A 26895-nucleotide genomic window follows, 5' to 3' on the forward strand; every position below is an offset into this window, starting at 1 on the left:
GCTACTTAGTTTCCATATTTCTCTTGCTGATCTACAGCAGAATCATTCCATTATACCACAGTGCTATCAAAATGTATTGAATGTCTAATATTCAATAGTGGGCTAATATGTTATTTCTGAGGAAATGGCAGACACGTTAATCTTCAGAGTTATGCATCAGCCTCAATTTATGCTCCAAGGAATGTCATTGCTGAATAATATGCTGTGCGAGTTTGTTTTGCAGGATCAGTTAGCAGCGAAGGCCGCAATTTGGTTATCGCCATGACAACAAATGCCTCACAGCAACTGAGCTACTATGTGATGATAGGTGTGCGGGGGCGAGTAACAGCTACTACCAACATGTCAATTTATAGTCTGTCTCTATTTCTCCTTAAACAGAGTTCACTGCACATCGTAGTACTGCATCACATACAGGCAGCCCTCGATATGAGTGTGTGTGTTCCTGTGTGATGGTGTAAATGAGTGTGCAGGAGTGTGTGCAGTGAGCTAATCTCTCACAGTGTGCAGTACGTGTTACTGCTGACAAATGCGCTCTGCTCCGGCGAACATATTGGGGGTAAAGTATATAATATTGGCACTGTATGAGCAGGAAGTGGCCAAAGCCCTGTTTGGATGACTGAGAAGAGTAGCAGACCTCTAACAAGAAAGTAGAAGATATTGGTTTTCGAAAGCCTCCATTTGTGCTTTATTGGTCCCTGTGAGAGGAAAAATATAGCAACAGAGAAGGAGACAGAAGCCCCCCTCACTTTTCAAACAGGACATGATGCATATCTGTCAGCTTTATTTGACAACTGTTTCACATAATTCTTCAGGGGCTTGTACAGTGCAGAGACGAATTGATGCAGCTTCTAAGTATAAATGGGGACTCGGCATGCAAACATTTTTCACATCATTGCTGAGCTTTCTCTCATTAGCCTTGAACAACTTCCTCGTCGCATACACACACAGATCAGTCTGTTGTGTGACAGATTATGGAATATTTTCTGCACATTTTATTCCACCACCCATTCAGCACTTACCACGGGGGTGTTAAACCAGTCTAAATATAGCTCCATACCTTTTCCACTCACCACAACCCACACTTTGTCACATCATCACCCTGTTCACAGCGCTGTAGAAAGGCCTTCTGTTAACTTTTACAAAAGTAGCAACTGCATTTTTTTTTTTTTGTAATGATGATTTGCATACCTTTATGGCAACTCTTTGTATACACTATACGGCACATTTAACTGGCTGGCTTGAAAGAAAATTGCAGCACTACTTGGTAGCATTGAGCTGATTCACTACAATCCATACTCTAGTCCTTTATTCAGGAACAGGACGGTGTATTCAAACATAAGATTTCAAGAGACATCCAAAGGACACATCCCCCTCAACATTTGTCCCCTTCAATAAAATACATAAAAGAAGAAATTGAGTGAATTCTGTGTTTTACTTTATATAAATAACGAAATTTCAACCACAAATTGGTGCATAAAAACTCACCAGAACACTGAAAATCTCCTGTGTGAGGATGCCCAAAGCCATGCTTAATGTGACCACCCAATGATTTAAGCATCTATCGTGCCTAAACTAAATAAAAATACTGAGCTACTCTCTGCAAACCACACCTTAGTTACAACGTTTTCTATTGTTTTTTTAGCCCCAGCATTCTCAAGAGAACAGCGGCTTGGGGGCTTTCTTTTTAAAAAAAAAAAACTTTGGTTCTTGGAACTGCGTGAGATCAAGTAGGAAGAGGGCGGAGCTAGGAAGACGTGTGCGTGTGTGTTTGTGCGTCAGAAAACCGTCGGTCCGTCGCTCGGGTGGTGCGTTCAGGTCCGCTTCACCCTCAGAGGTGAAAAGTGTTTGAAACCGGCACCATGGATTATGTCAGAGCAACAAGCTGTTCATTATGAAAAGAAAAATGTTACAGCAGCGGTCCAGCTTCGGAGAAAAAGAGGATTAAAGTGAAAATACCGACGGACGGTAAGACCAAACTTTTACTATTGCAGAGGTTAACATTCATCCATAGTGTAGTTCTTTCTTGCTCGTCTTTTTTTTACTACTTTGTAATATTTTTTCCACCTGACGTTAATGCACGATGCCTTTTTCTGACATAGAGAATATAATTAACCTGTAGTCTTGTAGAATATTCTTTAAATTTGATAGCTACACGTTTGCAGTTGTCCTAAAATTGCCTAAAAAAGTTTGTGGATTGCAGAAACTTTAATAAAACTTTGCAAATGACTGATTAGGTCAGTTTCATAAACTTAGAAAACTGAAACACTATTGTCCTGTTGTTGTTGGTTGTTAAATTTAGAAACTGATCAATAGAAGTGAGTCCACCCTCTATTGCAATATCACATAAAAGTCTAATGATTCAACAATAATCACCTGACAATAACTGCATTACTTCAAAGTTGAATATTAGGCTGTTAGCACTTATGAAATTTTCAAGATTAAAAATACAGGCACACATTTGGAAGTCAAAGCTACTAAAGTCAATGCACTTTCCATTACTGAAATTTAAAAGTATTATTTTTCCACCATATGTCCATTTTTGTTTTGACAAACTCCATAGTTTCAGCATGGAGGATGCCAATGGTAAAAAAAAAAAATAAAATAAAAAATAGTAGGGTGAGGTGTTCCTGAGGGACTATTTTCTTCAGTTGCTCTTTGCTGGATGGGTTGTGTTGCTCTTTAAAACATCCCTAAGGTTATTTAAATGGGGTGGCATGCTTGCCCAGGTTATAGTTTTCATGTTCTTCTTCAGAAAGTCTTGTGTGATTTTGGCAGAGTGCTTTGGATCATTATCATGCTGGAATGTTCCTCTACTGCCAAGCTTCGGCAGACCGGGAGTCATCCAGTCAGCCAGTATTTTGGAATATCCACAGGCCATCTATAAATGTAATCTGCCCAGTACCTTTTGCACTCATCATCCCACGTCCACCACCATTGTGCTTCACTGTCAGGACTATGCATTCACTGGTGTTATTCTGGCCAGGTTCACATCAAACGTGCTTGACATTACCTGAGCTGAGCAAATTTATCTCTGTATAATCCCAATGTTCTCCTAATATTCATCAGGATTCTTTTAATGTTCTTTAGCAAAGGTTTTTCTTGTGGATTTGCACCAAACAGCAAGCAAGGGTTTTCCTCTTGGATGCTGTCCATAGAGGCTGACATCTTGACATTTCATTGATAACGTCTTTGCAAAAGTGTGAAGCAGCTGACCATCTGTTTTTCAGAGCTACATTGTGCAAATAGTGCACTGTCCGTGATGTCATTTTAGGAGAGCAGCAGCTATAGCTCTGATTAATGGTACTATGGCTTGGTAGATACCTCCTGATTACTGTTGCAATGGTGTTTCCAGAGAGAAACAGCCAATAGGTCCAAAACTGAGAATGTTCAGCTTTTCACAGCTCATTTTATAACCATGTTCATGCAGTTACGATAATTTGAAATCGCAGGTGTTCTCTGTTTAGTTGCAGTGACCACAGGTTTTCTAACTTTTGTGTCAGCGGTCACAGGTGTATTCACTTTTGTTGTGTTTCATTTCGACTTCAGGTTCTGGATTTTCAGTGTGGTCTTTATAAAGTATTTGTTTTTGATTGTGCATGAGAGGAAATACCCCCCTTTGACCTGATGCAGTTGTTGAGAAGTAGAGTTTTGAATCATTGCAGGTGTGTACTCACTTCTGTATGTCTGGACCTATATGTTGATTTTAATTTTACCTGTTGCGGCTTGACTCCCTAAGTAATCTGTGAGATGTGTGATTCATTTTTTCACACAAAGGTCTTAGTTTTTCTGATGATCTCCAAGCTTTTTCACACGAATGAAAGTGCACTGTTAGTTCATGGGGGATCAGAAATATTTGTCACCACCTATCTGCATGCACTGCTGAACTTAAGAACCACAGCATTTAGCAGACAGACTAACCGGAAAGACTATTTTGATATATACCACAGACTCTACTGTCAGCACGTCAGTCACAGTACAGAAGTAAGATTTTTTTTAAAACCAACATCACAGCCTGAGATACTGACATGCAGCAAAAACCACAATGACTCTATAGTGTATGTCTGTAGATAGGCAACAGTACCCTGCTCCCATAACTGCTATTGATACTGTTGACTGCAGGGCTATTTTGATGTTTTGCCTTGCCTTACACTTAAGCTTATTTCCTATCTCAACTTTCTCGTCAGCACTTTCCACATTGCCAACAAGGAAAACTGTACCAATAACAATGGTCGGTCTAACCCCTATGCACCCGTATCCATGTATATAGACAGTGCGGGTACTGTATGAGCTCGTGAGTCACCCGCTGAGGTGGCAGGTACAGTGGTGATGTGGCGTCATTGTGGCCAGAGCCCTCATATTCTGTCCTCGGCTCACACCAGCCAGGGGAGTATCTGCTTTCACACAAAGACGGTGCATTCTTCAGCACACTAAGACTTAACTTGATAGGGAGATGGGTGGAAATAATCACAGAAATTTGAGGCTTTTGTTTAGATGGGAAAGTAACGACAAGAGAGAGATGACAGGGATGATAGAGTCTGAGTATCACACATTTGCAAAGATGCTCTCCATATCTGAATGCTTGGGGCATGACGTAAATCAAAGCGGCATAAAAATCACTTCAAACTGTAGGGCTGTGAAAGGAGAGGAAAGAAAGACAGTGGCATATGAAAGAGACTTGCTGACTGAAGAGGATGGAGAAAAAAAAACACTACGCCAGGCTGCATTTTGCCCAAGTGTTGAAAATAAAAGCCGTAAGACAGATTTTCAGGCACAATACCGGCTAACTGTAATGATGAAAAAGCAATGGAACTGATAATGAACCATCATTACTGTAGCGATGATGGATTTTCATCTTCATGCTGATGATATGAGGAGATTCAAATTGATTAACAGGAAGGAATCTTGGCTCTTCTACATGCCTTTCATCCTTTAATTAGATTGATGGGTCTGTTCCTTTGTGCACTGGAAAACTCTATTCAGAGCGGATAAAACCCGTGTCACATAATAGCAGGTAAAAGAAGAACAAAAGGCAGAATAGTAAGAGGCACGAAAATAAATGCTTCAAGGCATTTTCATCTGCTCTGTACAGGCATTGTAACTTTTACCCATTCATCCACCCACGCAACACTTTGCTCAGCCCATCCTTCAAGTCAGCAGAAAATTGTCTTTACTGCATGTAAATTTGTGTAATCCTGACTTTATGTTCTGTTTTCATTTCTCTCTTTGTGTTTCTCACTTTGATCCCCGCTATGCTCCGAACCAGCTTTCTATTAACCTTGGCTTTTTATAATTCTCTGTGGCTATCAAGTTGGGGGACCTGATCTTTCTTTTAATTACTTAATCTGTCACACCTCTGCTTACTATTTCTTCATTTCTTTAGTTATCCTCTTCTGTTGTACCCTCTCTCTCGTCTCTTCCCTGCTCTCCTTTCTTGCCATGTCTGTATCCATGAGGAACCCACCCCAGCGCCGGCGCTCTCTGGGTCCCGTCTCGCCCAAACGCATCTACAGAAACCTGTCCGTGAGACTGAGGGGTGGAGAATCGTCTGTTGCTGCGGAAATAGACACACCGAAACACCTCAGCAAGTCTGCAGAGGCTGTAAGATATTTCGTTGATATTTTCAGGGGAAATTTGGTCACTCAAATGTCCTCGCTACCGTTGAAGTTATTACCTTTTTCCTTGACTGACTCTGTCACCACCCTCCTGAGACCTGATTAAAACATTTTTGGGACATGTGTCTCTCATCTGCATTTTTATATGCATGTAGCCAGTAGTGGTAAAAACTCCTTTCCAATGCCGTCTTTCCAATTATATCTCACGTGTCTCCACAGAATGACTTTCCGACAACTAAACTGCATTCTCATTTACATCTTGAAAGAAACCTAATTTCTGTACCTGCGATGAAGAAGGACAGGCTTGTATTTGCAATAAGTCACAAACTAATCAAATCGTCAGTAAAGACCTTTTCCTTAAAAATGGAATTCAGAATGCAGTTTAGTTGTACAGGAAGAGAATTTTTGGGAGACGGCTGGTTTTGTCGGCAACAATAGGAGTTGTCAAAATGGCTGCAGCTTGATAACCACATTTTGATGGAGAAAGAGAAGTGATGAACAATGTTAGTCTAAGCTGTTTTTAGAACTGCAACAGGAGACAAGAGGACCTAGTTAGTCTAATATACACTACCGTCAAAAAGTTTGGGGTGACTTAGAAATGTCTGTTTGTAATTATTTCATTCCGTGTTTAGTTAAATTTGTTGATTGGCCAGTTGTCCTGAGCCACACTGGCAGCTGCCATTGGTTAATACAACAAGTCATTGATTACAGGGAAGGTAGTTTGAACCACTGGATCCTTCTGATCATTTCTGAAATATTTTTTAGCGATTACATGCAGCTCCAGTTCAGCAACCACCTAGTAGTTTTACTGCCTGAGGTGTGTGCGTGAGTGGAAATGAGGCACTATAAAGCGCTTTCTCCTGTCGTGCACAGTGCAGATGCAGTCCATCAACTATATATATCCTGTCTAATTTTCACTGGGTTATTTGCTGTGTTTTTCCTCTGAGTGCTTCTGTGTGCAGGCTTTTTGGAATGACAACCTCTGACATAAATATGTTGCACTAAAAAAAACAAAAACTAATTTCCAATGTCCGTTTGAAATTGGCAAGTTTAACAACCCCCTGTTATTTATGGGCCAAGGGATATGTTATAAGCAAAACATCAACACCAAGGCTGAACACTTCCACCTTGAAACTGCAGCGTGCTATCACAGTCTCAAAAAAGAAAGATTAAGACTTCTAGGGTTTTGTTACTAGCAAATCTAAAGAATCAAACCTGTCTGTCAGATTGCAGGGATTGGTCTGTGTATCATTATTCTCCTTAAGAATCTGTTTTGAACATGTGTGGCTGAATGACAACTTGTCACTGTGTAGCACAGAGTCATTTCACAGTGCTTCAAAAGAGTCATAGGTGAGCTGGTGTGCTTGAGCTGCAGTGACCAGAGAGGGGACAGTGGAGAGAAGCAGTGGCTTTGTAGAGCTACAGATTTTAAAAAAAGCAACAATGTGGAGACACAGCAAAGGCATTTTTAAGGGGATTATTTTCATGGAAAAAACTCTAAATATAACTTTTATAGCAGGAGATGAGGGTCCCTAAGGGGGAATTCTTTTTTTTTTCTCAATTCTTTTCTGATACAAACACGCAGAGAGCAAAAAACAAACACTGCCCTGATGTCCACTACAAAAGCAAGAACATTAAAACATAGTGTTTTTTTTTTTATAAATTCTACACTTGTTTTTTTCAATAGGCTGATTTTATCTCATAATTTATCAATCATAACTGAAATCTTGTTATTTTTTTGGTCTCAGGAGGTTAATGTATGAATGAATCATCCTAAGCTGCTTTGACTTATGATTTGATTAATGTTTCCTGAATTGCTATCTCATCTGCTTCCTCTGCCTCCACAACAACCTTGTAAAATAAATCTGTTTTTCTTTATAAATCCTCTTCCTCGATCGTACTCCTTCACCTCCCCACCCTCCTGTGGCCCTGCATCCTTTCTCCTGCCGCCCATTAGTACAAGACCCTGTGGGAAGCAGTGGAAAATGAGGACACTTTGGCTGTACAAAGCCTGCTGTCCAGAGAACAGACAAGCTGTGGAGGGGGAAGCTTGTGGGAGAGAGGAGAAAAGAAAGAGAAGGACTGGGAGAGAGAGCGGGAGAAAGGGGTGAACAGGGTCAGCGAACAGGGCCTGGTCCCCCTGGACGTGGCTGCCCTTACCCACAACTCCCCTCTGCTCCATGTGCTGACGAAGGCGGGAGCCAGACACAACCCCGTTTGTAAGTCTTAACATTTAAGTAATCAAAAATCGCCAAAACATCTGACGGAAGTGTATGGTTTAATATACTGTTGTAAGGCTCGACTCAGCATATGTCCCTTTTCTCGGTCTGACCGTTGTTCTTAAATTTATTACCTCTCAGTGTGCCGACCAGCAGAGTGGGCGCTGAAGCTGGATGCTTTGGTGGCACTGGCAGATAAACGAGTAGAAGAGAGGAAGACGGAGTTAGTGAGGAAGGCTGGAGCAGGACCTCAGGCACAGGCTGAAGTTCAGAGACACATCCGCCTCTGGAGACTCAGGCTGCAGCTGTACTGCCGGATGAGAGAGAACTTCCACAAGACAGGTCAGTGGTCCTAATTCAGTCTGGTCGCATCCCTTCTTCCTCTTACTGTTTTATTTTTTATTTAGCATTATCTTTAAACTCATTTGAAGAAGCTAGGCCCTTTATTCCCCAGTTCTCCTCTACAAAGCCCTCCATCACTGATGACAAGATCCTTAGTGATCAAGTATTCAGCCCACCATCTTGCTGAAGTTTTACTGATTTCCATTCCGGCCTCTTGTAACTCCTAACTGGCCTCTTTAAAGTCTCCCTCTAGCCACTTTCAACTCATACAAAATTCAGCAGACTGCCTTGTCATCAGGCTTCACAAACTCTCCCATGTCCTGCACTCCTTCCAATGGCTGCCTGTATCAAATACAACCTTGGTGCTGGTAGACATGTGAGTAAAAAATCAACACCTGGAATACCCTCAAAGCATTGGTGCAGCCTGTGTTGCTGTATCAGGCCTCTTGGTTTTCCGTTCTAAGCACCAACCTGCTGGAGTCTTTTCTTCTTCCTCTTGGCTCTCCATTAATTCAAATGATGCATGTAATTTTTTTTCTAGAACCGTGTTCTGATGTCCCCTCTGTACTTATTCTGATTGCTCTTTATAGATGTTTCCCCTTAGCTCTTATTGCATTTCTTTTTAAGCACTCCCAGCTCTCTTCCCTGACTGCTTTTATGACCACAGTGTTGTTGTAAGAGCAATCAGGCGCCAGCTTTTCTTTTTGTGTGCAGCGAAACTAACCTTACTCTTTTCCACAAATAGTATTACAAATCTCTCTGGACAAAAATGTTGACTAAATGCTTAAAATGGAAAATATAGAGAGATCTTTGTCTGAGGCCAGTGACTTCTAGTAATCGATTCACTTCAGGTCACAGCTTATGGTTATAAAACCCCTTTGGCTAGAGTCAGAGGGCAGAGCATATTTAAATTTGGTCACATAACTGAAACTCTGGGCTAGTGTTTAAGGAGCCATGTTATGCTAAAATCCATTATGCATTGTTTTTAAACATAATTGCATGTCCCCAGTGTGTCAAGAGACACACAAAATGTGAGAAAACACCATCTCTTTCCCTTTCCTTCTCCACTGATCAGAAAGTGAGTCTTCTTCTCCACTGGGCTCTTCTTTGCCACTCATGAAACAGAGTAGATGCAGACAGCGGTGTATATTAAACCATTTTAACATTTAATAGTTAGAGTTGATGTGTGTTGCAACTATCTGTAATTCTTCATACTCAAAGAGAACATTTCAAATATCTACTCTGTCATTGTCTCATGACAAATGCCATGCATTCATTTGAGGATATCTGCAACTGAATTAAGACTACTCCAAATATCTAAAGTTTAATTCCGACTAACCATAATTGCAGTTTAACATATCTTTAATCTCAGTTCAGCATATCTGCATTGTCCTTTTGAGACATCTTGAATTAAATTTGAACTATTCAGAATGATGTTACGGATACCTTGAAATGGATTTATGACCAGCTAAAATGTAATTACAGATATCTTGACTTGCAGTTTCAAATGGGTGAAATGACATTGCAGATATCTGTAGTTATCTCAGAAGCTATGTTGAGTGGGAGGGGGGGACAAAATGTCTTCTTAAACATTATAGCACTGCAACCGTAACTACGTATGACAGACAGTTTTACCATCATTTCAGAGCAGCCTGAGGCCAAACTTCTGGTAAATTTCAACCACAAGTCCCTGATTAACAACTTCTCGTTCTCCGCAGACTTCTTGCTGATAATCTCCTCCTGTTTCGTAGCATTTTCCATTGATCTTGTCTACCACAGCAGCTGCCATTACACTGTTCAAATGCTTTGCTGGACTAACATCCAATGGAATACATGAGCAGCATCACACACAACAATTTGGATTAGTCATAATAACATTTGAGATACCAACTATTATTTTGACTTGTCTAAAGTGAATTACAGATATCTCAAAGTGTCATTTTGACTGCTCAGAATGACTCTATAGATGTCAAGAACAAAAATTCCGACTAATCACAGTGTAACAACAACTAGTCATAATTATAATCATGATTTTTGACATCTGTCATTTTCATTCTGGATAGTTAAAGTCAGCTATTAAATGTGAACACAGCTTGTCATAGAGATGTGCCTGCAGCCCTCTTCCTGATAAAGGGTGTAGACAGCAGCGGCTCAGTCGGATTTAAAGCTACAGATACTGAAACTGGACCAGTTGTGGTTGTAATGAACGGCTCCCACGGTGTCTCGGAACAATACGGTTTAATACGGTAATAATAAGATTAGGTTGGGGGTCAGAGGAAGAAGATTCTTGTCTTTATCAACTAGTGGTCATTGATTGTGTTTGTTTTGCTTCACAATATCCTCCAGAGACCCGACCCATTCATTTATGTCCTCTGTACTGGACATTTGTTTTTGATCTCTATCTTTTGATTCATTTGAACTACCCTACTAAATCCAGATGTGCTCAATAGAGGACATCCTGGCCTTTCCAATGATATCTCGAGTGTCTGAGTGGGATGAGGGGAACTTTGTTTTCATGCTGAGACAAAATGGAGACGGCAGCAAAATGCGCCTGCCAGGAAAAGAGAAAAGTTCAGTCAAAAATTGTTAGGATATAATTGTTTTACCTATGGTAATCATATACTTACTTGTTCATGAACATGTCAGGAATTATACATTGGAGTCAGAGTTCAATTAAACTTTTCTCAGGAAAAATAATAGCCCCTTTATGAATGTCAACTGTTATGAACATGAGGACGATTTAATGGGGTTAGCTAATAGCTAGCTAGCTGGCTAGTTCTCTGCTTACATTCACATTGAATGTAAAGTAATTAATGTAATACATATATAGTTGGATATTACTATGTTTCATTGAATCTCTTAAAATTTTGCACTATTGTTGTTTAATTAAATTTTTTATAGTTTCATTAGAAAATGGATTGGCGTTCTTGTTTTCTTGTTGGTCTATATTGATTTCAGAGTGTTGCTGTGTTTTTAAGGTAAAATTGTTCTGTTGTATTTCTAAATTGTGAGTTGTTGTTTCACCTCCAAAACGGGAGGAAATCACAAAATAGTCAGATTGAAAGATTCTTTTTCACCTCGGTTCTCAGCAGGAAATTGCTTCTTTAACTGCATCCATTAAATTATAAGGAGTCAAATGTGTTTTATGATGAAGTCATGTAGTATACATCATCAGTTTGTCTTTTACATGTCTCATCCAGAGCTCCCTGGCCCTCCCATACATGTATCCATCTTGGTAACCAGCACATCGTCTCTATTTGTGGTGATCAAAGAGCCAGAGGGGAACACCACGGGGCTCATCACCCGCTACAGAGGTAGGTGGTGTATAAGATAAGAAGAATTTGATGTATTATGGATGGAGAGATGGATGGAAAGATAAATGGCTCAGGGAGATGTATGATAAAAAATGGACCGAGGTTTAATCAATAACTGAAGGAATTATTTCTTGAGGCTTGCAGGTGTAAAAGCCCGTTCTTTCTGTGTCTCGTTCAGGCCATGTTTTTGCTACTTAGCTTTACAGATGCATAAATGTCAAGCTTCACAGCCAAGAGTAGATTATGGCCAGGTACGGCACGTTCCCAAAATTGTAAACACTCAGATCCTTACTTGTACCTTATGGGGGCTTTGAGAAAAGCCAGGGAGTAAATCTGCCACTGGCATTGCTTTGTGTTCATAGTGGAATGGAGCACCTCAGCCAGCTTTAAACGCATCCTTGGCTCAGCGCAAGTTACAGAAACCAAGAACCCCTCCTATGTTATCAAGGGACTGACAGCAGTAAGTCATGTACCACACTCACACAGATATCAACTGCAGCCACATACATGCGAGAAATACACACAGAAACCCACACACTTAGTGACACATAATGATGCTTACATACATGCAGCGGCTCTACACCTGCACACAGATTGTATTTATTGCTCGAGTATCATCATCTACCGCACCGAGCCACTTCCCATAAGAGAGCACTCATCAACAGCCTTACTTAACCGGATGAATTAATAATGAGAGCGCTATGTGATTTCTTTGTCTTGTCATGGATGATTCATGAGGTTAATGCGTGGTGATAATTTGGCGGTCTGGTGCTTGTCCAAACACAGGGAGTGCATTACTTTGTAAGAGTGAGTGCCTACAATGTGAAAGGATGGGGCCCGCCTCAGTGCTCCACTCCAGTCAGCGCTGCCCCCTCCAGTGAGTATACCGAACTGCAGAAACTTTGATGAATGTGGACAAAGTGCTTTGAAAAGGGCTCCGTTCTTTGTCTCTCTGGCCCACTGTAATGAAATTACTTGGCTGGCATCAAGCTTGATATGAAATAAGTGGAATCCAGTCGTGGGTTGTAGATAAATGAAGCCTCGTTTCCACGCTGCTTTGAACTTTAATATGGCGCATAATCTTTCCTGCAGCGTCCCTGACCCCACCCTCACCCCCTTAGTTGCACGTTATTATTTTCCACCCTATGCTGTCTATCAAGGCAAAAAAAAAAATGCAAACAATGTTTTTGAAATGGACAATAAACATGAAGAATAGTCACAAGTCTTAACCCTCCTGTTGTCCTCATTTACGGGCACCAAAAAATATTGTTTCCTTGTCTGAAAAAATCCAAAAATTCAGCAAAAAAAATTCCCCAAATTTCTGAAAATTTGCAAAACCTTCAGGAAGAAAATTCCAATAATTCCTTAAAAGTTTCCCTTAAACGTTTTATTTCTTTTAAAAAAAATCCCCCAAATTTGGCGAGAAAATTCTTGTAAATATTTTTTAAAAATTAGTAAAAATCTTCCTAAAAAAAAATCTTACAAATATCTAAAGTAGTTACATATATATCAGTAAAACTTCAAATATTTTCTTTAAGAACATTCACAAAAAAATCGACCAAAATCCAGCGAAATTCGCTGGATTTTGGTTGATTTTTTTGTGAATGTTCTTAAGAAACATTTTTAACATTTCTTTTTTTCCACCAAAAAATGTTCAAAGATTTCCCAAAAATGTTGAAAATGTGGACATCAGAAGTTTCACTGTGAAAATATATTTTTTTCCCACATTTTCAAACTTTAAAATGGGTCAGTTTTGACCCGCAGGACGACAGGAGGGTTAATAGGAATCCAAACATAGGTCAGGATACAGCTGTCATAGTGATAATAGCAATGTTTACCATCATGAAATATCCAATAAATAGCACTTAACTTAAAATTCATACCGAAATTAAACTGAGACAGAGTTGTAGCGACTTAGAATGAGTCAACATAGAACTTTCAGAGTCACAACACACAGATGGTTGCTCATGCAAGCGCTCTGGCTTCCTAATCACCAAAATGTAAGCTGCATTCAGGACTCGCCTGCAAATTAGTTCTTGCTGTCTGAATGATTTTTCCTGATTGCATGAAATGAATAAGTGTCTCTTTTTTATCCTGAGCAGGCTGGAGAGAGTGCATCGGTGTCAAGTCAGAGTTCAGGAACCATGAGGGCCTAGTGAGGAAGCTGCTGGAAGATGCCAAAGAGTCACATTACAGAGGATATTGCATAGGTAATAAAAGGCGGTTTGGTGATGTATTTTGTGCAGCACAGTGGCGTAGTGTTTTACACGTTCTCCCTGTGCCTGCATTGGTTTTCTCCAGGTTTTTCTACTTCCATGTGCATGTTAATTGGTGATCCTAACGTGGCCTGAGGTGTTAGTGGTTGTTTATGCTCTTTGTGTTATCCCTCCGATACACTGTCCAGGATGTACCCTGCCTGTCGCCTTGTGTCAGCCACAATACGCTCTACAGAATAAAGCAGATACAAGCAGGATATAACTAATGGATGAATGCTGCAAATGCATATTCTGTTGCTGTTGAGTAAGCATGTATGCATCCATAAAGTTGCAAGTCATACATTTATTGCTAAGCTACTTTACAGTGTGTTGGCATCACAGTGAAATTAATTCACCTCAGCTGCAAATGTCTCCGATTGTAAGCGAGTCTTAATTTTCTATGAGAATCCAATATGTTTTACTCTTAATGTTTTAATAATAATTTGACTAAAAGTATTAGAGAATCTGCTTTCTATTTTGTATAATGCCTTCTTGCATTTTGGTCAACTTGAGCATGTAATATCTAATAGAAATACAACCAAATATGGGAGTAAATATATAATTGTGTGACTTTTTGTAACATAGTTGATAGGTATCATAGTTGACATTTTTTGCCACCTTCAGGCCTAAAATCAACATGGCCACCTATAACCAAACACCGCATGGTATTTTTATAGAAAGATCCTTCTAAATATTCTATATACAATTGAGTAAAATTGAAATTTAAAGTTATTTATAAAGATACTGTAGTAAACCTGTTGACATGCCATAAATCCACACTTGACTCACACACTACTTTATATTAAATAACTCAGAAATCCTTGGAGTCTGGCCAGTCTTTTCTTCAGGAGGAAATGACATCATGTGGAGCAGGTCATGTGATCTGGAATTAACACACTTCCTTGAGAGGTGTTTTTGTAATGAGTAACTTAGTTGAAAGTGATTTCTCGGACACCGATACAATTTGTTATTTTTCATATAAAATTTGATATATTGCCGAAAAAGAAACATCTGTCATGATTATCTCAACTTAATAAAAAGAACAAAATCAAAACTATTTTTGAAAAAGCCCATTTTATTATTGTTTAGCTAACTAGAAGGAGGTTGATATTAAATTTGGATGGTTATTTAGTTGACGTTTTAGTGATATCCAGTCATTTTTTACTAAAAAATAATTGTTTCCATAATAAATAATTATGGAATTTGTAATGACATGATCATAGTGAATATAATTTTTTTTTTTTTTTTTAAACTTTTAATAAAATTGTATACAAGATATATCCCATGGACTTCAAAAGTCCCTCAATTATATATTGACCTATGGATCAATCAAATCAAAACAGGCAAATGGTGCTGCAGTCTGATGGAACTAATATCAATACTTTTTTATTTTCTCTTGTATTAGTAATCATCACGAAGATCACATTTGTTGTGATGTTTTATAAAAAAACGGATATACTCACTTTTCTGACTTTTATTGCATGTACCATATTAATTCTGTTCATTACAGGGAAAACTATTTCACCACCTTCAACCAGTCAAATACCTTGTGCGTGTACAGTGAATGTACTTTTTGACAGATAAAGTGATTTTCACCCAGCTTGATCCTCCTCTCCCCTTTTCCACAGAGAGCTCTAAGCCCCAGAGTCCCAGCAAGCGTCTGTCAGTGTCTCGAGGCATCAAACAACTGTTCCAGTCCGCCACCAAGTTTGTTCGTCTCCTACAGAGGTAGCGTTCCATCTGTCTTACCTGTCCCACGGTGCCTTGAGGGTGTCAGGAGTAACAGATTTAATGTGATGCGATTACAGCAGTGTAGACTACAAAGTACAAGTGCAAACTCTTATCTGTTACACTTATTGGAAAGAACAGTAGTCACATTAGAGCTGCTGCAGCTGCAAGATTAGTGAGGGGAACTTCTGACAGGACAATGAGGTGAAATCACTGGACTGTGGCCAGCGGCGAGTGATTGATATAGGCCTCTTCCTGCTGCAAGCAATGAATGCATACCACTCACCAGAATCAGTAGCTGAGAGAGAATAAATAGGACAGCTCCTAAATAGAAAAGGGTGGTCATGCATGAAAATGAACTGCAACTGTGTATTTAAAAAGTAGTTGTACACAGAATAGAAGAATAAACATCATTTGAACAGCTGCTATTTACAGTTCAAATTGTTTAGAATATTGTTGCATTTTAACGCTCTGAACTCCAAACAGTTTTTGGAAGTTTTTTGCTTCTGTCATGACTAATTTTTCACTGCAATGTAAAGTCCCACACCTCTATGGAAACAGAACAACCCTTAGCTAGAAGTAGAAAGAATTCAAAAATGTCTTCTGTGCAGTAGAGCAAAGTTATAAAGACATAAATCATATTAAGACAAATATTGATTTGATTATTTCTTTTACAAAAACGCGAAAGACCTGGAATTAACATGTAGAGTGCCCACAGGTGTTACCAATACTGCATACTATAGATTACTGCCAACACTTTTTATTTATTTCTGTACTTTTTTCTTCACAGCCTACAATTCAGCCCAAAAATACCTCAGTTTTAGTCACATGATTCTTGGTCCCACCTGAGTCACTAGTGCTTTCACGTTTAGACTACACTGCAAAAAAAAAAATTAAATTAAAATTTTACAGTAAAATTTTGCCAGCTGTGGTTCCCAGAACGCTACTGTAAAATCATGATAAAACATTTTCTTCATTTATGGTAAAGAAATGTCTTGATACTGTTGATTTTACGGTTAAAAAATGTGCTTTATTCAATATTTCACTGTTAAGTTTTAACTTTTGAAGAAATTTAGTTTTACATAAAAATTTACATGAAAACACCTATAAAATAAATTTTCTGTGACCTATTATAAATATTACAGCATTTTTTCCATTATCAGCACAACAATTAGTGTATTTAACTTTTAATGTGTATTTTTAGCAAAAATTCCAGTTATAGCTGTCATGAATATTAAACCATATGTCAGTTCATCAATTTGACAGGTCCAAACTGTGTTTTTTACATGAAATAAATGCAAAAATTGCCACGTTACTTGTTATAAATATAAAGGCATGTTTCCATTATCAGTAGAAATTCCATTAAATAACTATGCAAGAGAAGGGAAATGTCATTTTTTTCAAGAGAAAGTTTTTTTTAAAAATACAGTTTTCTCCTGATTAACTTATTGATGGTGATTCAGTGTTAAATAAACTGTATCAAACTGTTTTAGAGTTTACAGATTGTTACTGTCATGGTTTGATAGTATTTCACCTTAAAATTTATTTTTTATATTTTTTTTTATATGCATTTTTAGTATTTTTTTTACAGTGTAAGGGCTGCAGAATATTTAGCTTTTTACAGAATTTAAAAAGTTTACCTTTGGTTAATGTTTTCAGCAGAACTGCTCATCACACTTGGTTACTTCAGGCAACGTCAGAAAGTTGGAAAATAGACAATTCTTTCAGCTTTCAGAGCTTCTGACTTTTTAAAAAGATGACGTGCCTTTCAAACCAGCAGGCAGATTTTGTGGTTCCGATGATTAAATAACAATAACAACAAACATCCGCTGTGCAATGTCAACAAAGATTATTGTTTAGACTCATAATGACTTCTAAGTGAAAGTAGTCCTAGAATAAACTTCCATTTTTTCTGACTCTGTGTTTACTCTTTATTTGGTCTGTCTCATATTCTCATCAGGGGCGTGTATCTGGCAACTGTGTTCTACCACAAGGAAAACATCCTGGTAACAGCTGAAGATCAGATCCCACTGGTGGAGATCCAGTGCTGCTCCACCTCCATCACCCACGACTTCATTTGGTTTGCAAAGGTGAACTGTCATTAGACTCTACCCCCTATACAGCTAAACTGCAAGACACAAATTTACTACACAGAAGTCAAGACTGTGACATAGTAGAAAATGTTTCCAGCTAGAAAGAGTCACAGTTAGGAGGTAGGAGGAGATAATGAAAGTATAAGTCAGCAACAGGACTTCAGACTTTAAAGCAACAGTTAGCAGAAGTATGAAAAAAATGAAATGGTCTAAGCCCCTTGAAGCTAAAAGTCAAGATTCATTTGTGGTTTCAGCCAGGATTCAGACCCTAGTCTTTCTTCTAACCCATAGCACCAGCATATCAAACTTCCACTGCAAACCTGGAAAAATCTCCCATCACAGGCTAGATTTTCTTGGGTTGAACTCTTATTTGAGACAATTAACAAATATATGTATATATATATATATATATATATATATATACACACACACTCTTGCACTTTTAAAATACCCTGTGCAATATTAATACTTATGTCAATACAATATTTCCATTCGTGTATTAATTTGTACAATACCACTGGCATGTGCAAGAATGTTATTTCTCTTTAGTACTTGTACATCTTGGTTTATTTTTCATTTTGTGCTTCATTTCCTTAGTGTTTGTACTATCTTTGCTGCTGTAACACTGTTAATTTCCCCACTGTGGGATTAATAAAGGCTTATCTTATCTTGTCTTATCCTATATATAAAACCCTGCAGGTGATTTGGAACACAGTCAACATACATATAGCATTTATTAAGACTGCAAATGTAGTTGTTTGTAATGCAGGCTGTTTTCTATGGGAATTACAGTGTAACATTGAGTGTCTTTTTCCTGTAGCTGTCCTGTGCCTGGCAGCAAGTGCCCTGGCTCCAGCAAGCCCTTTCCTCCGCTCACTCATCCCCCTCCTCCCTCCTCCAGAACAGACACAACATTTTAAGAGCTGTTTCCCAGCTGCAGGTAGGAACTTAAGCAGCTTACTTATAAGATAAGATACATCAAAAATGAATTAATTGCTATTTTAATGACCTCTTTACATCTCTTCCTCCTCCTTCTTCTCTAATTTTTGCGAGGCTTGCCTCAGTCAGACTTCGCACCTGCACCTACAGATTCGCTGAATTAATCCCTAATATCCTCATATTTATTCATCCCCATGTTTCCGTTTCACCGTCTTCCCACCTTTCTCTGCTGTCAGTCTTCTCTGGGAACCGAGGATCTGGGCCAGGTTTACTACGAACCGCTCAAAGACAGGCAGGGCAATGTGCTACTAGTGACTCTGAAGGAGTTTCCAAACCCTCCGAGGTGAGAAAGAGTCTCGTTTTACATTCTGTTAATCCCTGTCAGACATTTTTTAACTTCCCCCGGATCAAATGAAGGCTGTCACGTCTGTCTTCTCTTTGAAAGGCAAGTCTCTAACTCATCAGCCAGCTGTTTACAGTCACTGACTCATAATGAAACATTTTCAAAATGTACCAGATTGAATCAATCTGCTTGGCTTTTTTTTTTTTTTTTTTTTTTTTACCCAAATTAGAATTTCTCTTGCTCAAGGGAGATAATAACCTAATTGGTTATCAGACTGGCTGGGTTGTCCTATATTATTTAATCAAACTTTTCTCACTGGTGGCTGCATTTAATTTTTTTCCAGCCCTCCTGACCCGCCGCTTCACTGGATCCCTCTGACCCGCCTGGAAAAGAACCGCAGCAGAACTCCTCTGCTGCCTGAGCCCACCGCCATGGACATGCTGTATGAGCAGCTCAAGGTGAGCTGAGTTTGTCTGAAAGAGAGAAACACACACCACAGACGTTCTAAAATGCACTGAGCGTCACTGAACCGTGATTCTACCTCCTGTGCTACCCAAAAAATCCATTGAAATTAATTTAGCAAGCCCAAAACAAAACAGCTAACAGAATTACAAAGCAAAACAAGACGCAGGAAATATAAGACATCTATACATTCCGCTCTGCTGACGTGCAGCATACCCATTTTTCTCTGTTTTGCAGGAGAAGCTGTCCTTCCACAGGCACAGCATCCAGTGGGCCCAGTCGGGTCTGTATGTGGGCATCCTGAAGCTGTGCAGCTCTGTAGAACAGATCAGGGTTCTGGTGCCTCAGAGACTACCAAATCTACTGTGCCACACACGGGTCCGACACAACGCCCACGTATCCAGGTAACACAGCTGATGAGATCACCATACAGTAGCTCAAATCAGTACAACATCATGCTAGAAGAAGTCGAACAGCAACCCAAAGACATGAGATGTGCTGTTAGTAGTTAGTAGGCTGCAACGTGCAAAGAAATGTTTTTGTATCTTGAATAGTTTTTGGAGGATTTATTATGCAATGCTTCGACAGAGAGGAGTGGGCGTGGCTCCAGAGTCATGTTTACACAGCAACCAGTGGCAGTGTTCAGAACCTGTTAAGCGGCGAGGAGGACAGCTTGATGGAGAGCAGCGGTCTGGTGGAATTCGTCAGGTCTCTGAGAGCGGCGGTAACACATCTCCTGACAAAGCTCAACATCCCCCTCTACAGGGTAAAAACGCTTTTATAAACAGCCACCTGACCAATATTCTCCTTTTAAACTATCTTACAAGTTATTTAGGAATGAAAAGACTCTCCTGAAGCTGTTTGGTTTGGCTGTTTTTACATTATATCATCATTATTCTGGATCAGTTTCATGGCTTCATTACATTCACACTGGGTTATATTAAGACATATTGTGTCTCTGGCAGGCATATCAGTATGGAGTGTACACCCGGGAGCTGCTGCAGTTTGGAGAAAAGCTGTCCATGCTGCTTCTGCTGCCTCCCAGTGAGGACTTCAGCTCCAGTTACTGGCCTCTGGTTGGGACCAAGGAACCTGGACTCACCATGCCTCTGCAGATCTTTGAGCTGGGTAACTGGAGAGCTGCAATTAACTCTGGATCAGTCTCATTGCTGAGAAAATCCCCCCTGTGCAGTATCACTTAAATGTCAATTCAACTCGAAGTAACTGCTTTATTTCTAAATTGAACAGCTGAATATTTCCTCTTATCAAAGATGATCAATCACAAGTACTTCAAGATAAGATAAGATCTACTTTATTCATCCTGGAGGAAATTATTTTGCCAGAGTACAACAAACAATAAACAAAGGTTTGTGCACTATACACAATTACATGGAGGTTAGTAGTAAAATAGAAAATGACAAAGTACAAAATGCAAGTTTCTAAAAGTGCTTATGTGAAGTGTCACAGTGTGTCAAGTGTCTAGAAAAACAAGAACTAAAATATATTAGAAAAATAAAATGAGATACCACAAGTACATGATGTGAACTGGATACTAATACTAAAAACTAGAAAGATTAAAGGAAAATGAACTGAAGTAGAGTAAACAGATAGTAAGACTATATTAAAAATAGAGGCCAGAAAACTGAATACACCTGCGATCACTCACTAAGTTAGAAAACCTGTGATCACTTACACAAAAGTCCACATGTGATTTCCAGTTAGTCTACCGGCATGACCATGGTTAGAAATGACCTCTAAACTGCAGAACTTTCATGCATGTTGGTATCATGGCTCCACATAGAACAAAAATGCGGGATGAATTGATAGAAGAAACCCGGTTGTGAGATTTTACAAAGATGGAGAAGAATACAGGAAGATCATTGAAAATCAGTGGAAACGCAGTTGCAGCAGAAATCAGCAGGTATAGAAAGAGTTATAGTACCACTAATCAGCCCAGCATCCCCTTAAAATGACAGGACAGACATTGCACTCATTACATAACATAGATCTACAAAAACAGTCAGGAAAGTGCTTCAGACTTGGCACAGGTGTTAACAATGGAAATCAGTTTCTATGACAGATCAGACGGTGTGACGGACTGGACATAGCATCAACCTCTATTGATGGCGACCAAAAACAAAACCCTTTTTGCACTGTAAGCACAAAACTGCAAGATAAAACTTTGCTAAATTACATGAAAAGAAGCCTAATGAATATTAGCAGCACATTCTTTGGTCAGAGGAGACCAAGATAAATCTGTTTAGCTCGGATAGCATGTTTGTAAGAGCCTGGCCAGGATTACTGCAGTGAATGCATAATCCTGACAGTGGAGCACGGAGGTAGGATTGTGATGCTGCACTGTTGAAACAAAGAGGTGCTGCAAGATGACATTTATAGATGGAGGAATGAATGCCTGCAGATATACCAAAATACTGGCTGACTAGATCATTTCCAGTCTGCAGAAACTTGGCAGAAGAGGGATGTTCCAGCATGATAATGATCCAATGCACACGAGAGTTTCTAAAGAAAAACAAAATGAAACTATAGCCTGGTGAAGCATTTATTTTGTACAGGAGTTTAATGTATCTGTCTATTCTGTTAATAAGCCACAGGTACTGATAGCACAAGAAATATGGATAGAAACAAATTCCCCCAGGTGATTTCCTAATTGGCTACTGTCCATGGAAGTAGGACTGCTGTGTACCTCAGTGCTGCTATGAAATATCTGCCACCAAAGTCTTTGTCTCTATATGGAACATTACTGCATAGGAAAAAAGTGACAGGATTCCTTTGATTTGGCATACATCTCCATGAGATCCATAACTGTGTCTCATTTCAAAGGAAATGAAGGAAAGAATTTTAAATAACCCCAGAAAATAACCCAGAAAAAAACGCATTCCAGTTGCCAGTTTGGAAGGAAAATGCAATATGAATAAAGTAGACTGAGATGCACTACCTGATCTTTTGATCTGCTGAAGATGAATAATTTTTTTTTTGTTTTTTATTATCCAATTAGTGCTTTGATCCTCTTCTTCATCCATACTTTAGGATTTGTTTTGATTCTATTTTAAAGCCATCTTTTCTTGTGGCATTTCTTGAATTTTTCCACAGTAAAGGTATGAAAAAATGCATTAATTATGTGAGTTTGATGATGCACTGATCTGTCTTTCCTCTCGATCCTGCCTCATCAACCAGTTCACTTCTGGACGTACGAACGGGACTTCCTCTCCAAGTACTGCCAGGCCTGGGTGAAGCTGGAGCTGGACACTCATCTGGCCCAGCAGGCTCTGCGGGAGGCGCTAGACACCAAGGAGGTGCAGGAAGCCCGGGAGCGACTCAACCACATCACCCAGCTCTCCCATGTAAGGTCACGAAAACAGCAACAAAAAGAGGCTAGAATACTTCAAAGCAGAACTTGTGACACATAAAGGATGCTGTACCTTAATGATCCAAAAGCTCAAAAGAAGTGAATCTCTTTCTATGTCTCTTCTTCTGTTATTAATTTTCATTTAATGAGGGAAATGAATAAGAAACGAAGGTTTTTTTTGAGCTGGCCTTCACTGCGATTTATAAGTTGTATTAAGTTGGCCACATATTTAACTTAAAGTCAAATCACTCGAGCTGTTTTATAGCTTTTACTAATTGCATTTTTTTGAGTTCCTCTGTTGTTTTTATCTCCTTCCGTAGCGTTTGGATGTGGTTTGGAGGGATGCCCGCTGGATTATGGACTGTCTACAGTGTGTTCGGTCCAAGCAGTGGGTGGGGGCAGTGCCTCTGGGCCTGGTGATGGGAGGAGACCCACCGCCATGTCCCGATGGTGAGGAAGAGGAGGAGAGTCTGACTGCCAGACTGACGTGGCCCCATCGGATGCAAGCAAGAGCCATTACAGGTACAGTTATGATGTGGGTGTACATTGGAAAGCGTTTAACTTTAAAGCCCATCTTCAGTCAGTTATTAAGCTCCTAAAAAATCACTTCCATATTATTTTAAAGCCTTTTTAAAAAAGTAAAATAGCACCTTCTTGCCTTAAAATGGCTTATATGTAACTCTACACCATGACTCTGCTCAAACACTGGACAGGATTGGTTCATCTGAGTTTGTTCTGAAACCCCACAAGTCTGAATCTGTGTCTCTGAGACTGTCATCAGTGCACTGCAGTTTCAGTGGAAATAATCAGCTCTGGCTTTGACTGCTTCTTTCACTCATGATGTGTTGTCTAGAATATAAATAACACCATACGGAGATGTTAGGAAGATTTAAAAAAAACTTGATTTGGAGGCATCAGCATCTTCAGACACCACTGCATTCTTGATTCTGTAAAAGCACACAATATTTCAAACTACAAAACTTAAAATTGTTGCTCACATCAGAGTTTTCTATGGATATTATACACGTTACGCAGAACTTCTAAAAGTGTACCTTGAAAATTGCCTTTTTTTTTCTTTACTTACTTACCTTATGCAATATATGGGTCGATATATAATTGAGGGACTTTTGAAGTCCGTCGGATATATCTTACATACATTTTTATTAAAAGTGAAAAAAAATCTAATGTTTTTTATGTTCATTATGATCATGTCTTCCCAAATTCCATAATTATTTATTATGGAAACAGTCACTTATTAACAAAACATGACTGCATATCACTAAAATGTCAACTAAATAACCTTCCAAATTGAATAACAACCACCTTCTAATTAGCTAAACAATAATAAAATGAGCATATTCATAAAATAGTTTTGATTGTGTTCTTTTTATCATGTTGAGATAATCATGGCAGATATTTCTTTTTTTTGGCAATATATCAAATTTTATATGGAAAATAACAAATTGTATCTGTGTCCAAGAAATCACTTCCACTAAGTTCCCCATTACAAAAACACCTCTCAAGGAAGTGTGTTAATTCCAGATCACATGACCTGCTCCACATGATGTCATTTCCTCCTGAAGAAAAGACTGGCAAGACTCCAAGGCTTTCTGAGTTATTTAATATAAAGTAGTGTGTGAGTCAAGTGTGGATTTATGGCATGTCAACAGGTTTACTACAATATCTTTATAAATAACTTTAAATTTCAATTTCACTTAATTGTATATATAATATTTTAGAAGAATCTGTGTGTAAAAATGTCATGTGGTGTTTGATTTTAGGCGACCATGTTGATTTTAGGCCTGAAAACGACAAAAATGTCAACTATGATACAAAAAGTCCCGTAATTATACATTGACTCATATATAATCAAGCATTAGAATAGCAGAGTAATTATGTATACTTGTGCACATTTGAATTGCATCCAGCTGCTTTGTTAGGAGAAAAAGTACCTTAAAAATACATGGAAAAGAAGCAGGGCTTAGTCTTAGTTTAGTCTGTCCTTCCTTACAGGGAGTTTTGCTGTTCATTCTCTATTCAGTACACTTTCATGATCCTGTTTTGACATTGATGTAGAGTGGGCGGCAGCGGCGTGAGCCAAGATAAAGCACCACTTGCTTTTTTTGCCACCAATAAAAGGATATGCAGCATTTCTCCTTTCTAGAACTCCATCAAGAATTGCTCCTTATGATATAATACAATGAGTCTAGTGATTACTCAGTCAATCAAAATGGCAAATGATCCCTTCTCAGTATGGCTTCACTTTTGTACAAAAAAATGTGTGTCCTCTCCAACCTGTTTACAGTCCCTCCAGCATGAATTAGTTTTACCTCTGTCATATTTTGACATCATGAAAGAAGCTCTAATTTTTCATTTCAAGGTAAGTTTTATCCAGTAGAAGCAGCTGTTAAATTAATATTTGGTCAAATAGCAGAAAACATGCCTGACATTGAAACAGCTTGAGGGAACACCAAAGGCAAATTCAGAAAATACAGGAGTTGACACTATTTACATAAGAAACTTACCCTCACTCTGCTGTAAGAAGCAACTTGAAACTTTAGAACCAATGATGGCATAGGACAAGGATTAATACTTGACCTTCGTCTTCCTTTCAGAGAGTTTAGTCAGTGTCACTCCCCCAAACGTCGTCACTGCAGAGGTCTCCACTCCAGCGGGACTCGCCGTCGTCCCTGAAGAGGCTGCGCTGGTGTTAATGGAGGGCGTCGCCAAGGGAGGCTACCCTGTGGACATCACTCAGTCAACTGCAGACCTGACAAGCATTGGCCAGTCCGAATTAGGATGTGCGAGCGCTTTAATAGAGTCTGGACTGGAGCCTGCTGCTGTTGCGCAGTTGGAAGCGGGGTACACGGTTCTGGCTGCACAGGAGTCCTACAGCAGGGAGCTGGACTTCCCTTCCAGCATCACCGAGGTAATCCGGCCAATGGAGATGGCAGAGTTGGTGGACATCTTGCCGACACTGAGTCTAATTGAGGAGGAGAATCCCAGCGGCCCGTCCACTCCGTCTGTAATGGATATGCTGGAGAGTTTTGGACTGGGGATCGGTGAAAACGACGCTTTCTTTGACTTGGGGAACTCAGAGTTGATCGGTGAAAGTGGGTGTCTGTTACAGCCCGGTGTGAGCGAGACGCACTGTGATAATATGGCGTTACAAGAACAAGGCATGACAACCTCTCACGCCACGGTGAGTTCCAAAGAGGAGGACGTGCCTGGTTTGAGCTGGGATTTTCCTCGACAGGATACAGAGACTCCGCAGGTTCCCAGTAAAGCAGCATCTTTTCCAGTGAGAAGCCAAGTGGGGTGGGACAGACCCGACAACAGTTTATCCTGATATCCACTCAAACACTGGCCTGCTTTGAACTTCTGTCAATTTCAAACATCAGTAGACGGTAGCAGCACACTTATTATAGAAACAAGCTAGACTTCTATGACATTGTCCTTGATTAACCCTCCTGTTGTCCTCATTTACGGGCACCAAAAGTTATTGTTTCCTTGTCTGAAAAAAAACTAAAATTTAGCAAAAAAAATTCCCCCAGTTTCTGAAAATTTGCAAAACCTTCAGGAAGAAAATTCCAATAATTCCTCCAAAGTTTTCCTTAAAAGTTTTATTTTTTAAAAAAATCCCCCAAATTTGGCAAGAAAATTCTTTTTAAAAAATTAGTAAAAATCTTCCAAAAAAATCCTAAAAATATCTAGTGATTACATATATATCAGTAAAACTTCTAATATTTTCTTGAAGAACATTCACATAAAAATCAACCAAAATCCAGTGCATTTCGCTGGATTTTGGTTGATTTTTATCTGAATGTTCTTAAGAAATATTTTTAGCATTTCTTTTTTTCCACCAAAAAATGTTCAAAGATTTCCCAAAAATGTTGAAAATGTCAGAAGTTTCACTGTGAAAATATATTTTTTTCTCCACTTTTTCAAACTTTAAATCGAGTCAGTTTTGACCCGCAGGACGACACGAGGATTAACTGAAGATAATGACTGAGTGACATATTTACAAAACCTCATCTGAGACGTTTATTACAGTCAATCTAATGATAAATGTGGAAAATGAAAAGCACCGTGACTGGACCAATTTGTGTTGTTGCACATTTCTGGGCCTGTAGCTTGTATCCTTTCTAATATTCAATTCATTAGACCGTGTTTAGTGTGCAAATTGAGCTATAGTTGTTATGTCTTCAGAATGCATTACTC

General features: G+C 39.2%; 1 protein-coding gene across 1 annotated transcript; it reads left to right on the forward strand.

Moving 5' to 3' along the window:
* The first annotated feature begins 1798 nt into the window (after window positions 1–1798).
* LOC111586221 (ankyrin repeat and fibronectin type-III domain-containing protein 1-like) lies at window positions 1799–26444 on the forward strand. Its single transcript, XM_023295918.3, has 19 exons — window positions 1799–1965; window positions 5264–5598; window positions 7570–7831; window positions 7973–8173; window positions 11374–11487; window positions 11850–11947; window positions 12274–12364; window positions 13590–13697; window positions 15371–15470; window positions 17431–17560; window positions 18384–18503; window positions 18739–18845; window positions 19189–19303; window positions 19545–19711; window positions 19896–20073; window positions 20273–20435; window positions 22503–22669; window positions 22995–23196; window positions 25290–26444. Exons 2-19 carry the CDS (start codon window positions 5437–5439, stop codon window positions 26021–26023), a joined length of 3219 nt encoding a protein of 1072 aa, XP_023151686.2. The 5' UTR covers window positions 1799–1965; window positions 5264–5436; the 3' UTR covers window positions 26024–26444.
* Window positions 26445–26895: the final 451 nt, after the last annotated feature.

This window comes from Amphiprion ocellaris, chromosome 19 (assembly GCF_022539595.1).
Source record: "Amphiprion ocellaris isolate individual 3 ecotype Okinawa chromosome 19, ASM2253959v1, whole genome shotgun sequence".
Classification (NCBI taxonomy): domain Eukaryota; kingdom Metazoa; phylum Chordata; class Actinopteri; family Pomacentridae; genus Amphiprion; species Amphiprion ocellaris.

What these genes read in the sequence shown, in the direction of transcription:
- LOC111586221 (XM_023295918.3), top strand. Translation starts at nt 5,437, where the DNA reads ATGTCTGTATCCATGAGGAACCCACCCCAGCGCCGGCGCTCTCTGGGT. An exon ending in ACTTCATTTGGTTTGCAAAG is followed by an intron (nt 17,561 to 18,383) that starts GTGAACTGTCAT and finishes TTTTTCCTGTAG; the next exon opens with CTGTCCTGTGCCTGGCAGCA. An exon ending in CACAACGCCCACGTATCCAG is followed by an intron (nt 19,712 to 19,895) that starts GTAACACAGCTG and finishes ATGCTTCGACAG; the next exon opens with AGAGGAGTGGGCGTGGCTCC.